Raw genomic sequence first — 12560 nt, forward strand, 5'->3', positions numbered from 1 at the left:
ATTTGCAACAACATAGTTGGGCCTGGAGGGTATTATGTTAAGTGAAATAAGCCAGAAAGAGAAAGACAAACACTGTGATCTCACTCGTGTATGGAATGTAAACCAACACATGGACAGAGAAAACTGTATTGTGGTTACCAGGGGCAATGGGGGTGGGGGGTGGGCACAAGGGGTGAAGGGAGACATATACATGGTGATGGACAAACAAAAATGTACAACCCAAAATTTCACAACGATTAAAACATCAATAAAAAAAAGTAATGGCTTACCATGCTTTTCATTTTCAGTATTGTTCACTTTAAAAAATATCTAAGCTGAAAGCTTTGTTCTTAAATTTTTGCAGCCAACAGAATTCTGGTAGAAAATCTGGAGAATTACTTTAGATAAACTGAATTACTTTGATTAGTTCAAAATTTTTGGGCCAACAGCTAAAATTTTAAACCACTAAAGAAAGAGTTTATATATCAAATCATCATGTTGTACATCTAAAAGTAATACAATGTTGTATGTCAGTTATATCTTAATAAAACTGGGGAACAAGGGGAAAAAATGCTGTAACTAATATGTCAATTACTTGTCAGTAAAGCTGGAAAAAAAGTGCTGTGACTATTCTCTGATGACAAAATCTAAAACCAATACTTCAAAACATTTGAAATTCCACACACTTACTAGATGGAATGTTTAGCATTATCCTCTGTATTTTCATCAATTAATAAACACACCTTGGACAATTAAACAAAAAATTATGTAAGGTTGATTTTGAAGGTAGTTGTTGAGAGATAGATATACAGATATATTTAATTTTTTAGGAGTAGCATTGCCCAGTAAACCTAGTCAGTATGCCTTAACCTTAAGCATTCTTTAAAAAGTGTATGTGTGAGGCAAATTCCTAAATTGAAACCCTGCTTCCCACTGATTTATATTGTTTTAGAGATGTTCATTCTCTTTTAAAGCCAGATTCTCTTTGTTGTAATGAACTTATTAGCTGACCACCTTACAAACGGCTGCTGATTGATTCAGGAAACTTGGAGTTCTTCCTCTTCCCTTCCCCAATGTTGTTTTGTAAAATTGGGATGGATGTAAGCGAATAGAATTAGGCAAAATATTTTCAACTCCTGTGAGCAAAGAAGAGGCACCCCAAATCCATCACTGTTTTTTTCCTTTGACCTACATAATTTTCCGTAAGTGAGAAAGCAATAATCTTTTTATTTTGCCTTATTCTAATATTTAGCACACAGGTTGCCTGTTGATTATTTGACTATAAGTTGACTATTGATAAGTTATCCACATTTGAAATCAGGACTTAGGCTTCCAAGAAACCCATTTTTATTACTGATATAGATAAATTACATTTCAAAGTTATATTATTTTTCAGTCAAATTTATAAAATAATATGTTGATGAAATGTTTAAAATTTCACATTAACTACCAGATTTCCTTGATTCCAAAATGTATCTTATCTCAATCAGTGTAGGTAAACGACAGGCTTGCCTCTAATTGATTTTTTGATATTTTCAGGACAACTGGATTGCTCATCAAGATGATTTTAACCAGCTTCTGGCTGAACTGAACACTTGCCATGGGCAGGAAACAGCAGGTAGGGAAACTTTTGCTTTTTGTCCATTAGATTTATATTTATGTATATAATAAATAGATTTATTATTTAGATTTATATCTTTTTACTGTAAGCATCATATATTTGAAAGTTAATTGATTGAATCTATTACAAATACTCATTTCTGTTTATATTTTAATGGTGCTTTCTTTGAATGAACCTTTAGTCATAAGCAAACACTTTTTTCCCATTAAGAGTTTGAGAGTGACAAGATGAATCTATTCAGTTTACACCTCAAATAGTAAAGTGATCTTTCCACAGATCCTTAGTGTGACTCAAAAGATGTTTTTAAAATACAAAACCAGCAATATCAAATGGGACATAAACGAGCATCCAGTGAAGGCTTAATAGAAGGCCCTTTCTGTACTGATTCTGCCAAGTGAAATTGGTTTTACCTTTTAATTCATGTAAGAGGTTCAGATTGCTCAGGTATAGTAAAATTTGTTGCAGAGGGCTCAGTACTAGAAATTGTATTCTCAAGCTGTAGGAATTAGAAATCAAACAACTGAACGTTGGGCTTTCCATATTAAATAAACAAAAAGATAATACTGCTGGGGGGAAGGACATGGATGGTATACTCCTCAAACTTGAGGGCCTTTGGTATTATTTTTTAGTTTAAAGAAAGTTTTTTGTCACATGGTTATTTGAAAGGTAAGGACATAACTTCAGTTAATTCTGCTTGATGTTCATGAAGAAGTCTAGACTATTATCTCTTCTGCAAACATGTTTTTAAAAACTGTAAAATACACATAAAATAAAATTTACCATCTTAACCATTTTTAAGTGTGTAGTTCAGTGACATAAGTACATTCACATTGTTGTGCTCCCATGTCCTCAAGGTTCATCCATGCTGTAGCATCCAATGTTGTAGCTTTCCTTCCTTTTAAGGCTGAATAATATTCCATTGTATGTATATACCACATTTTGTTTATCCATTCATTCACCGCTGGACACTTGGGTTGCACCTCTGGGCCATTATGAATAGTGTTGCTATGAACATGGGTATGCAAGTATCTCTTCAAGTCCCTACTTCAATTCTTTTGGGTATATACCTAGAAGTGAGATTGCTGGATCATATGGTAGTTCTGTTTTTAAGATTTTTAGGAAACAGCATATTGTTTTCCATAGTGGCTGCACTATTTTACATTCTCACCAACAGTGCACAAGGGTTCCAGTTTATCCACACCCTGCCAACACTTGTTATTTTCTGTTTTTTTGATAGTAGCCATCCTAATGGGTGTGAGGTGATATCTCCTTGTGGTTTTGATTTGCATTTCCCTAATGATTGGTCACGTTGAGCAGCTTTTCCTGTGTTTGTTGGCCATTTGTGTCTTCTTCGGAGAAATGTCTATTCAAGTCCTTTGCCCATTTTTAAATCAGGTTGTATTTTTGTTGTTGAGTTGTATTCTGCAAACATTTTTATAAGGAATTTCTTTCTATCCTTGTGTTGCAATGTTTGGCATGTAGTGAATAGTCAAAAGATGTTTGTTAGATTAAAGAGAAAGAACTTGGTGGGATGAAATTAAAAATTAATTTCATTGACTTGAGTTCAGCAAACATTTATTGGTCTGTGTTCTGGATACCAAGTTAGACTTGAGGATATGTAGATGTGAGACATAATCTCTGCTTTGGAGGTAATGAGCAGGATATGTTGGTGACTGTCTGGTAAAATTACTGTGCACAACTAACTGTAGGAAGATTTATTGCAGGGCTATGTATGGGAGTGAGCCCAAAAGCATGCAGGGAAGGGTACTCTGTATTTTCTCTAGTCAGATTGGACTTCTTGTTGGAATCTATGACTTGGACAGTTTTCTTTACCCATGGTATAAGTATTAGAACTATCTTAATAGTTCTATATGTAGTCCTAATATAAAGGATGGTAATTTGTTAGCCAAAGGACAACATGAGGAAAGTGCTTTGTGAAAACTCTGACTGGAATGTTATTAGGAAATGCAGGATATATACAGTAGGAAAATTCAAGGACGTTAGTCCTTACTAATTATAAACAAAAACATCTTTGTATTTAGGATCACAATTGAACTCAATAGAAACATAGAGATAAAGTAAACATGCTGGTTTAAGATTGATAGGTTTTGACTGAAGAAGTAATAGAGTGTAGTGGTTTAGAGGTGAACATCAAGCCAGCCTGCCTGAATTTGAATCCTGATTCTGATGCTTACTACTTGTGTGACCTTGAATAAATTACTATCTCTGTTCCTTTGTTTCCTCTTCTGTGAAATGGGGCTAATAGTACTATCCTTAGAAGGTTGTTGTGAGAATTAAATATATTAATACAACTAAAGTACTTTGAACACTGCCTAAAACATAGTAAGTACTTAATAAGTATTAACTGCTGTAGTCTTTATCATCATTGTTATTTACAGAGCTAGAACTCCTATTACTTTAGTAATTAGGATATACTGCCACCAAGTAAGAGTGATACTTTCAGATGGATGGATTTTCGCCTGATACTTAGGCTATTCTTAGGTGTCATTAAGGAAATTAAAGTGCTTTCTCCCCAAATAAAAAAATAGAATGCACTTAAGATAATGAACATTATGAATAACTATACTTAATGATAGCAAGATATAAATAAAATTTGAAATCTCTATACTACTGATGGATGATCTCCAATATTATAAAGTCAAAAAAGGAAGATGAAAAACAGTGTGTGTGGCATGCGTTTGTAGGAAAAAATGTAGGAAATAGTATGTGTGTGTGTGCTTGGGTCTGCGCCGGTGGTTCTCAGCTGCAGGTGATTTTGGCAATGTCTGGAGACATTTTTGGTTGTCACATCTGGGGGTTGGGGGTGCTTCTGGCATCTTGTGGGTAGAAGCCAGGGATGCTGCTAAATATCCTGCAGTGCATAAGACAGCCCGCAACCACAAAGAATTATCTGGCCCAAATTGTCAGTGGTGCTGAGGTTGATACACACAGAATATCTCTAAAATATCTATTCTGTATATATTTTATATACATAGACTATCTCCAGAAAAGTATTTAGGAAACTGATAACAGTGATTGGCTCTAGGGAGGGGAGCTGAGTGACTGGGGAATAGGATCAGAGGAAAACTTAGCTTTTACTATAGTCCCTTTCTACCTTTAAAATTTTGTACTACGCGCGTTGTATCCTACTCAAAAAATCATTTAAAAACTAATTTTAAAACTTTCTCTTGACCCCATTTACCTCATCTACTGCTACTTCCTGATGCTTCTGCTCTCCTTGACTGCAAAACTCAAAATTTTCTTTGTATATTGATTTCAATTCTCCTATTCTCTCTTTTTAAAAACATTTAACATTCTTTGAATCTCAAGTTTCTCAGCCTCTCAGCTGCCTCTTCTAGAGCTGACACACTCAATGGGGAAAAAAGCCCCAAATGTCAGACTTCCCTCTCTGGATTTCCTTATCCCTAATCGTTTCTTTCTAGTTCTTTACTGCTTTGTTAGCTCCACAGGAATATCTTTGAGCAACCCAACCCCCAACCCCTCAATATTTTGTTCTGGTTTTCTTAGCAAGAGAGGTGGTCAAAATTAGCCAGTCCACTGTTACTGGAAGCAGAACTCTGCCTGGAATCTTTTTTTTTTTTTTTTTTTTAGTAATTTTATTTATTTTTCTTCCCCCAAAGCCCCAGTAGATAGTTGTATGTCATAGCTGCACATCCTTCTAGTTGCTCTATGTGGGACGCGGCCTCAGCATGGCCAGAGAAGTGGTGCGTCGGTGGGCGCCCGGGATCCGAACCCGGGCCGCCAGCAGCAGAGTGCGCGCGCTTAACCGCTAAGCCACGGGGCTGGCCCTGGAATCTTTTTTTAAAATAAACTTTATTGAGGTATAATTTATATACAATACAGTGTACCCATTTTTGAGGGTACAGTTCCATGAGTTTTGATAAATGTATATACCCTTGCAACCATAATAACCGTGATAAAGAAATTTTCATCATGCTAAAAATTTATCTTGGGTCACTTTCCAGTCAGCCCCTTACCCCGCATGCCACTGCAACCCCTACTCCATTCTCACCCCATACAACAACTGATCTATCCCTGTGGATGTGGTTTGTATTTTCTTTCCTGTCTGGCTGCTTTTTCTCAGCATGCTTCTGAGATTTGCCCATGTTGTTGTCTTTATCAGTAGTTCATTTCATTCCTGAGTAGTATGCCATTGTGTGAGTATGCCGCAATTTGTTTTTCCATTCTCTTGGGGATGGACATTTGGGTTGTTTCCAGTTTTTGCCGACTATACCTAAAGCTGCCCTGAACACTTGTGTGTACATCTTTGTGTGGACGTGTTTTCATTTCAGCAAGACCCCCCAGGCTCTGTTTGGGCTTACCTCCTTGTGCTGTTGTCCAGAAATTGCTTCCTGAAAGAAAGCCAGGGTGATCTCAAAGCTCATGTCACTTGTTTCCCATCTCTCAAGGATCACAGTCCTGCGCTGCCTGTTGTCAGCTGTCTGATAAGACCTATTTGGTATCTTTTCTTTGGTTTTCTCATTGTTTATGGTAGAAGGGCATGCCATAACAGTTACTCTTTCATAGGCAGAAAACAGGCAGTCCTTCCCTTGTCTCTCTCTCTCTTTTTCTTTTTTTTTTTGGGTGAGGAAGATTGGCCCTGAACTAACATCTGTTGCCCATCTTCCTCTTTTTGCTTGTGGAAGATTGGCCCTAAGCTAACATCTGTGCCAATCCTCCTCTATTTTGTATGTGGGACACTGCCACAGCATGGCTTGATGAACAGCGTGTAGGTCTGCACCTGGGATCTCAACCTGCAAACCCCAGGCCGCCGAAGTGGAGCGCGTGAACTTAACCACTGCACCACCAGGCCAGCCTCCCTGACCCCCGTCTCTTTTAAACCCACTTCAGTTGGACTTTGCCTTACCGCTCCACAGAAATTGCCCTTGCCAAAGTCACCAGAGACGTCCACCTTACTAAATCCAGTGGTCATTTTTCAGTCCTCCTCTTCCTTCGCCTGTGACACAGATGTTCCCTCCTCCTTAAATCACTCATTTCCCTTGGCTTCCCGGACCCCACGATCTCCTGGTTTTCTTCCTGCGTCACTGGCCACTCCTCCTCAGTCTCTGTTTTGATTCTCTTATCTCCAGTCTTACAATGTTCAGGACCCTGCAGTTCACTCCTCGGCCCTCTCTCGTCTTTTATCTACACTAGCTCTCTTATTGTATCATCCAGTCTCGTGGCTGGATTGGTGACAACTGCCAAATTTTTCTCTACTGCTCACCCTTTCTCCTGAACTCCAGACTTGTATTGAACCCCCTACTTAGTATCTACATTTGGGGTATCATTGACGTCTCAAAGTTAATTTGTCCAAACTCCAATTCTGGACACCTCCCCCACCCGACCCTGCAAACTGTTTGACCCCACAACCTGTTTTTTCCATCATCTTCTCCATTTCAGTTCATGTCAACTCCATCCTTCTAGTTGTTCAAGCCAAAGACCTGCATCCACTAGGAAATTTTGTTAGTTCTACCTGCAAAATATTTCGAGACCGTGACTGCTTCATGTCACCTGCACTGTAACCAACACAGTCTGAACAGCTGTTATTTCTTGTCTGGATTATTGTAAGAGCCTGTAAAGCCAGTTTTCTCAGCCATGGCACTACTGATGTTTTGGACTAGATCATTCTTTGCTGAGAGACATGTCCTGTGCATTTTAGAATGATTAGCAGCATCCCTGATCTTTATCCACTAGACCCCACTAGCACCCCACCCCTCACCGGCCCCCCCCCAAGTTGTGGCGACCAAAGATGTCTCCAGATATTGCCAAATGTCCCCTGGACAAAATGCCCCTGGTTGCGAGCTACTGCTCTAGATTGATCTTTCTCCATCCATCCATAACAGCATAACAGCCAGAGTAATTCTTGCATAGTGTAAGTCCATTTATGCTGCTCCTGCTCAGAACCCACCCACTGGTTCCTCCTTTTCATTCAGAATAAAAGCCAAAGTCGCTTCAGTGGACTGTGGCCTTATGTAATATGGACACTTTCCCTTTCTGACTTGATCTCCTGCCACTCCTCTTAGTTGTTCCATCCTAACCACGCTGACCCCTGTGCTGGTTTGTGAATACATCAAGCATGTTCCTGCGTTAGAGTTTTGCACTAGCTTCTTTCTCTCTCTAGAACACTCTTCCCCCAGATAGCTTCTATGCACCTTCTCAATAAGGTCTACATTTACCTGCCAATTTAAAATTGCATCCTGTTCCATTTTTGGAAGTCAGTGGAAAATTGGTAAGAAATAGCAGCCTAAGGATATTATTTAGAAATATGGAGGAAGTAAAACCCAGAAGAACCAGTAAGAGTCTGGGGAGGGATGGGGCAGGGACTTGCTATATTTTTTTTGTGTGTGAGTAAGATTAGGCCAATCCTCCAAGATTGTTGCCAATCCTCCTCTTTTTGCTGAGGAAGATTGGCCCTGGGCTAACATCCGTGCCCATCTTCCTCTACTTTATTTGTGGGACACCTGCCAGCGCATGGCTTGATAAGCAGTGTGTAGGTCCGCACCTGGGTTCCAAACCTATGAACCCTGGGCTGCTGAAGCAGAGCGTGCAAACTTAACCGCTATGCCACCAGGCTGGCCCCGTTTTTTTTCTTTTTTAATACCATAGATTTTTTTTTTTTTGAGGAAGATTGGCCCTGAGCTAACATCTATTGCCAATCTTCCTCTTTTTCTTTTTTCTCCCCAAAGCTCTAGTACCTAGTTGTATATCCTAGTTGTAAGTCCTTCTGGTTTTCTTTGTGGGACACTGCTTCAGTATGGCTTGATGAGCAGTGGGTAGGTCCACACCCAGGATCTGAACCTTCGAACCCCAGGCCACTGAAGCAGAACGTGAACTTAACCACTGCACCACTGGGCTGGTCCCGGGACTTGCTGTATTTTTTTTTTTAACAGCTTTGTTGAGATATAACTCACATGCCATACAGTTCACCCATTTATAGTATACAGTTCAGTGGCTTTTAGTATATTCACAGAGTTGTCACCAGAACTGATTTTAAAATATTTCATCACCCCCAAGAGAAACTCTGTACCTGGTAGCAGTCATCCTCCTTATCCCCACAACCACCCTAGGCAACCACTGATTTACTTTCTGTCTCTAAAGTTTTGCCTATTCTGGACATCTCACATAAATGGAATCATGCAACATGTGGTCTTTTGTGACTGGTTTCTTTCATTTAGTGTAGTTTTCAAGGTCATTCTTGTTGTAGCATGTATCAGTACTTTATTCCTTTTTATTGCCAAGTAATAGTCCATTGTTTGGCTATACCATGGTTTATCCATTCATTAGTTGATAGACATTTGGGTTGTTTCCACTTTTTGTCTATTATGAATAATGCAGCTATGAACACTAACATGTAAGTTTTGGTGTGGGCATATATTTTAATTTCTCTTGGGTATGTACTTAGAGTGGAATTGCTGGGTCATATGCTAACTCTGTATTTAACCTTTTGAGGAACTGCCAGACTGTTTTAAGTGGCTACATCATTTTACTGCCACCAGCAATGTATGAGGGTTTTAATTTCTCTACATCTTCGCCAACACTTATCATCTGTCTTTTTGATTATAGCCATGCTCGTGGGTGTGAAGTGGTATCTACTTGTGGTTTTGATTTGTGATTCCATGATGGCTAATGGTGTTGACAATTTTTTCTTGTGATTATTGGCCATTTGTATATCCTTGTTGGAGAAATATCTATTCAAATACTTTACCCATTTTTTAATTGGGTTATATGTCTTCATTGTTGACTTGTAAGAATTTTTAATATAATCCAGGTACAAGTCCCTTATCAGATGTATGATTTGAAAATATTTTGTCCAATTCCGTGGGTTGTCTTTTCACTTTCTCGATGGTATCTTTTGAAGACTAAGGATACAGAAATAGATAAAAAGACTCTTTTTCTTCTCTGAAGAAACTTAAAATATAGTGCAGAAACTTAAAATCTAATGAGAGAAAGAAATGAGACAAATACCGAAGTAACTTGATCCCCCAGTTTTTTTAGTTCCTGAGTAATTGAGAGAGAGAAGCAAGGCTTTGAATGGTGAGGGATTTATTTGAAAATTTATCCAAATCTCTGTTTCCTGAGCTTTTTCTTTCCCATCAGGTATTCATAAGTTTGTATTATTAATGACTGTAGCTGGCTTCTAGCACACACAGGCTTGGATACTGAGTGTGGTTTTGGGTTTAATAACAAAGTAGACATAACTGAAAGAAGTCTAGGAAGTAGACTAGAAGATGTTATCCAGAATGCAGCTGTGAAAGAGGACAATATGGAAAATATGAAATAGAAGTTTGGATGGAGGATAAAGTGAGAAGATCTAATATTTAATTTAATATTAATATTAAATATTAGCAGCACAAAGAAGAGAGAATAGAACAGAGGCAATGTTTAAGGAGGTGTGGGTTAAAGACTGTCTAGAACTGGTGATAAAACAAATCCATAGATTCAAAAAATGTAATGAATCTAAGCAGATTACATTATAAAAAATCTTCCCTTGCAAACGTAATAACAGATGTAACAACATAGCATCATAGCAAAACATCATACACACCTATATACACACACCCGCCGACACATATGCACATAAAAGAGAGAGAAGATTCTTAATGCAGCCAGAAAAAATATACTGATCATCTTCAAAGAAGCAACAGTTATAAATGAAAGCACAGTTATTAACAATGGGAGCCAAAAGACATTGGAGTAATATATTGAGGGAAATATAACTGGCAACCTAGAATTTTACATTCAGCAAATATATCTTTCAAGAAAGTAGATGGAATAGATTTTCAGAGAAAAAATGTTTACCATCAATAGACCCTCAATAAAGGAAGTTTAGGATGTACTTTAGTCAGAAGGAAAGAATACTTATAACGTTATTTGCAGTATTCCCAAACTGGCAATAACCCAAATGTCCACCAACAATAGAATGGATAAGTAAACTGTCATGTTTGTAAATGCAAAGAAATGAAATATAGTTGCATGCAAGAGTATAGAGCAGGGGTCGGCAAACTTGTTCTGTAAAGGGCCAGATAGAAATATTTGCAGATCATAGGGTCTCTGTCAGAACTACTCAGCTTGGCTGTTGGAGTGTGAAAGCAACAACAGACGATATATAAATAAATGGATGTAGCTGTATTCCCGTAAAACTTTATTTACAAAAACAGGTGGTGGGCAGGAGTTGGCCCACAGGCCATAGTTTGTCCCCTGGTATAGAAGAATCTCACTTAATCTCAACTGAATGTTGACTGAAAGAAGTGGAACACAAAAATAACATCCAGTATGATTCCACTTATATAAAACTTCAAATGGTGGGCAAAAATTTGATATTTAGGTATCATATTTGGGTGGTAAAATTATTTTAAAACACAAGGAAGTGATTACGCTACTATGAAAGTCACAATAGTGATTACCTTTGGGGAGAGGAAGGGTTTAGGATTGAGAAGCGGCTCATGGGGAACTTCTGGGATGATACTAATGTTGTTTCCTGACCTAGTTGGCAGTACAAAGGTATTTGTGAACATAATGTTTATGCACTTTCTATGGCTGTTAACACTCCCCCACCAATAAATGGTTAAAACCAAAACAAAAAGCAAAAGGAAGGGTGGTTATCACAGAAATCAGGATAATGGTTACCATTAGGACAGTTGTTCTCAACCAAGGGCGGCGTTGCCCCCATTGGACAGTTGGCCATGTCTGGAGACATTTTCAGTTGCCAATGGCATCTAGTGGGTAGAAGCCAGAGATGCGGCTAAACATCCTATAATGCACAGCACAGCTCTGTCCCTCCCTCCCCAAACAAATTATTGTTCAGTCTAAAATGTTGAGAGTTCGGAGGTTGAGAAACTGTGTTCTAGGAGGAAGGGGCACAAGGGTGTGGATGCTTCTAGATATGGGCAGTGTTCTGTTTTCTAATCCGGGAGGTTGTTGGAGGGGGGTTTGTTTTATAACTAACTGTACAGACTTCTAATACTCCTATGTGTGATGGTATTTGTCACAATAAAAAAAATCTAACAATTGCATGGGTCCCTTTCTGGTAGACTTCAGGTAAAACATGGCAAGTGTAATTTATGTCATGTGAACCTGTAAGGAAGGTTAAAGAGGAACAGATGCCGCAATGTGAGTACCAGGGATCAACTTCTACCTTAATGAATATCTGGTGGTGTATAAATGGCAGACTTTTTCTTTTTCCTGAACAGGTTTAGTAACATGATTAGGGTGTCAGACAGACTTGATGTGGCCTTCGCCATGACCGTAGTCATGGAGGCAGAAGCTTTTGAGTCCCGGGCTCTTTTTCTCAGAGGCATCACACATTCATTCTCGAACAGGGAAAAGGAGTCGACTTCGCACTTTGGTATCATGGCTTTCTCCTTGATGTACTGAGTTAGAGAATACTTTATGCTTTTCGAGTGATGATAGGGTACCGAGAATTTATCAGCTCCAAGATTCCATAAAGAAAGGAGCTATGAGATTCATTTTTCCAGATACAGAGAAGGGAAAGCAGATTTTTGATCAGTTTGCTTTTGAGATTTGACAGTGATAGCTGGAAAGTTACTTTTTTCCAATTTGATGGTGTCATGATTACTGTTTTCTGATGGAGAAATGCCATTGTAGTAGTTATGAAAACTCTGATTCGGGACAGGTCCACTCTGTCCTGTGATTGCCGAGGCTGAGCACAGTCATTGTAGTCGGGCCTTCCCCCCTCATGTATTCCCGGAAGTGCAGTTGGTGAAATTGAAATGTTTCAAGTGACCCAGGAAACCCCAGATTATTTGTCATAACAGATTCCAAGTGGTGGTGCCTTGTCCTCACACAGCCCTGTGCACAGGTTCATCTGTGCAGGCTGCTTCTTTCTTTTCTGTATGAAACATGGACGTATCTTAAATCATTGACAGCTGGAGAGTTACTAATCTCTAGATTAAGTTCCACCTCAAGACCACTAGAGGGT

At 38.7% G+C, this 12560-nt stretch overlaps 1 protein-coding gene across 4 annotated transcripts in view; it reads left to right on the top strand.

Moving 5' to 3' along the window:
- PINX1 (PIN2 (TERF1) interacting telomerase inhibitor 1) overlaps positions 1–12560 on the top strand; it is a 104498-nt gene that overhangs the window by 12093 nt on the left and 79845 nt on the right. For all 4 annotated transcript variants that reach the window (XM_058550408.1, XM_058550410.1, XM_058550407.1 and 1 more), the window contains exon 4: positions 1519–1597. In XM_058550408.1, coding sequence (XP_058406391.1) covers positions 1519–1597 — 79 coding nt within the window. The remainder of the gene's footprint in view (positions 1–1518; positions 1598–12560) is intronic.

Source organism: Diceros bicornis, chromosome 11, assembly GCF_020826845.1.
Source record: "Diceros bicornis minor isolate mBicDic1 chromosome 11, mDicBic1.mat.cur, whole genome shotgun sequence".
Classification (NCBI taxonomy): domain Eukaryota; kingdom Metazoa; phylum Chordata; class Mammalia; order Perissodactyla; family Rhinocerotidae; genus Diceros; species Diceros bicornis.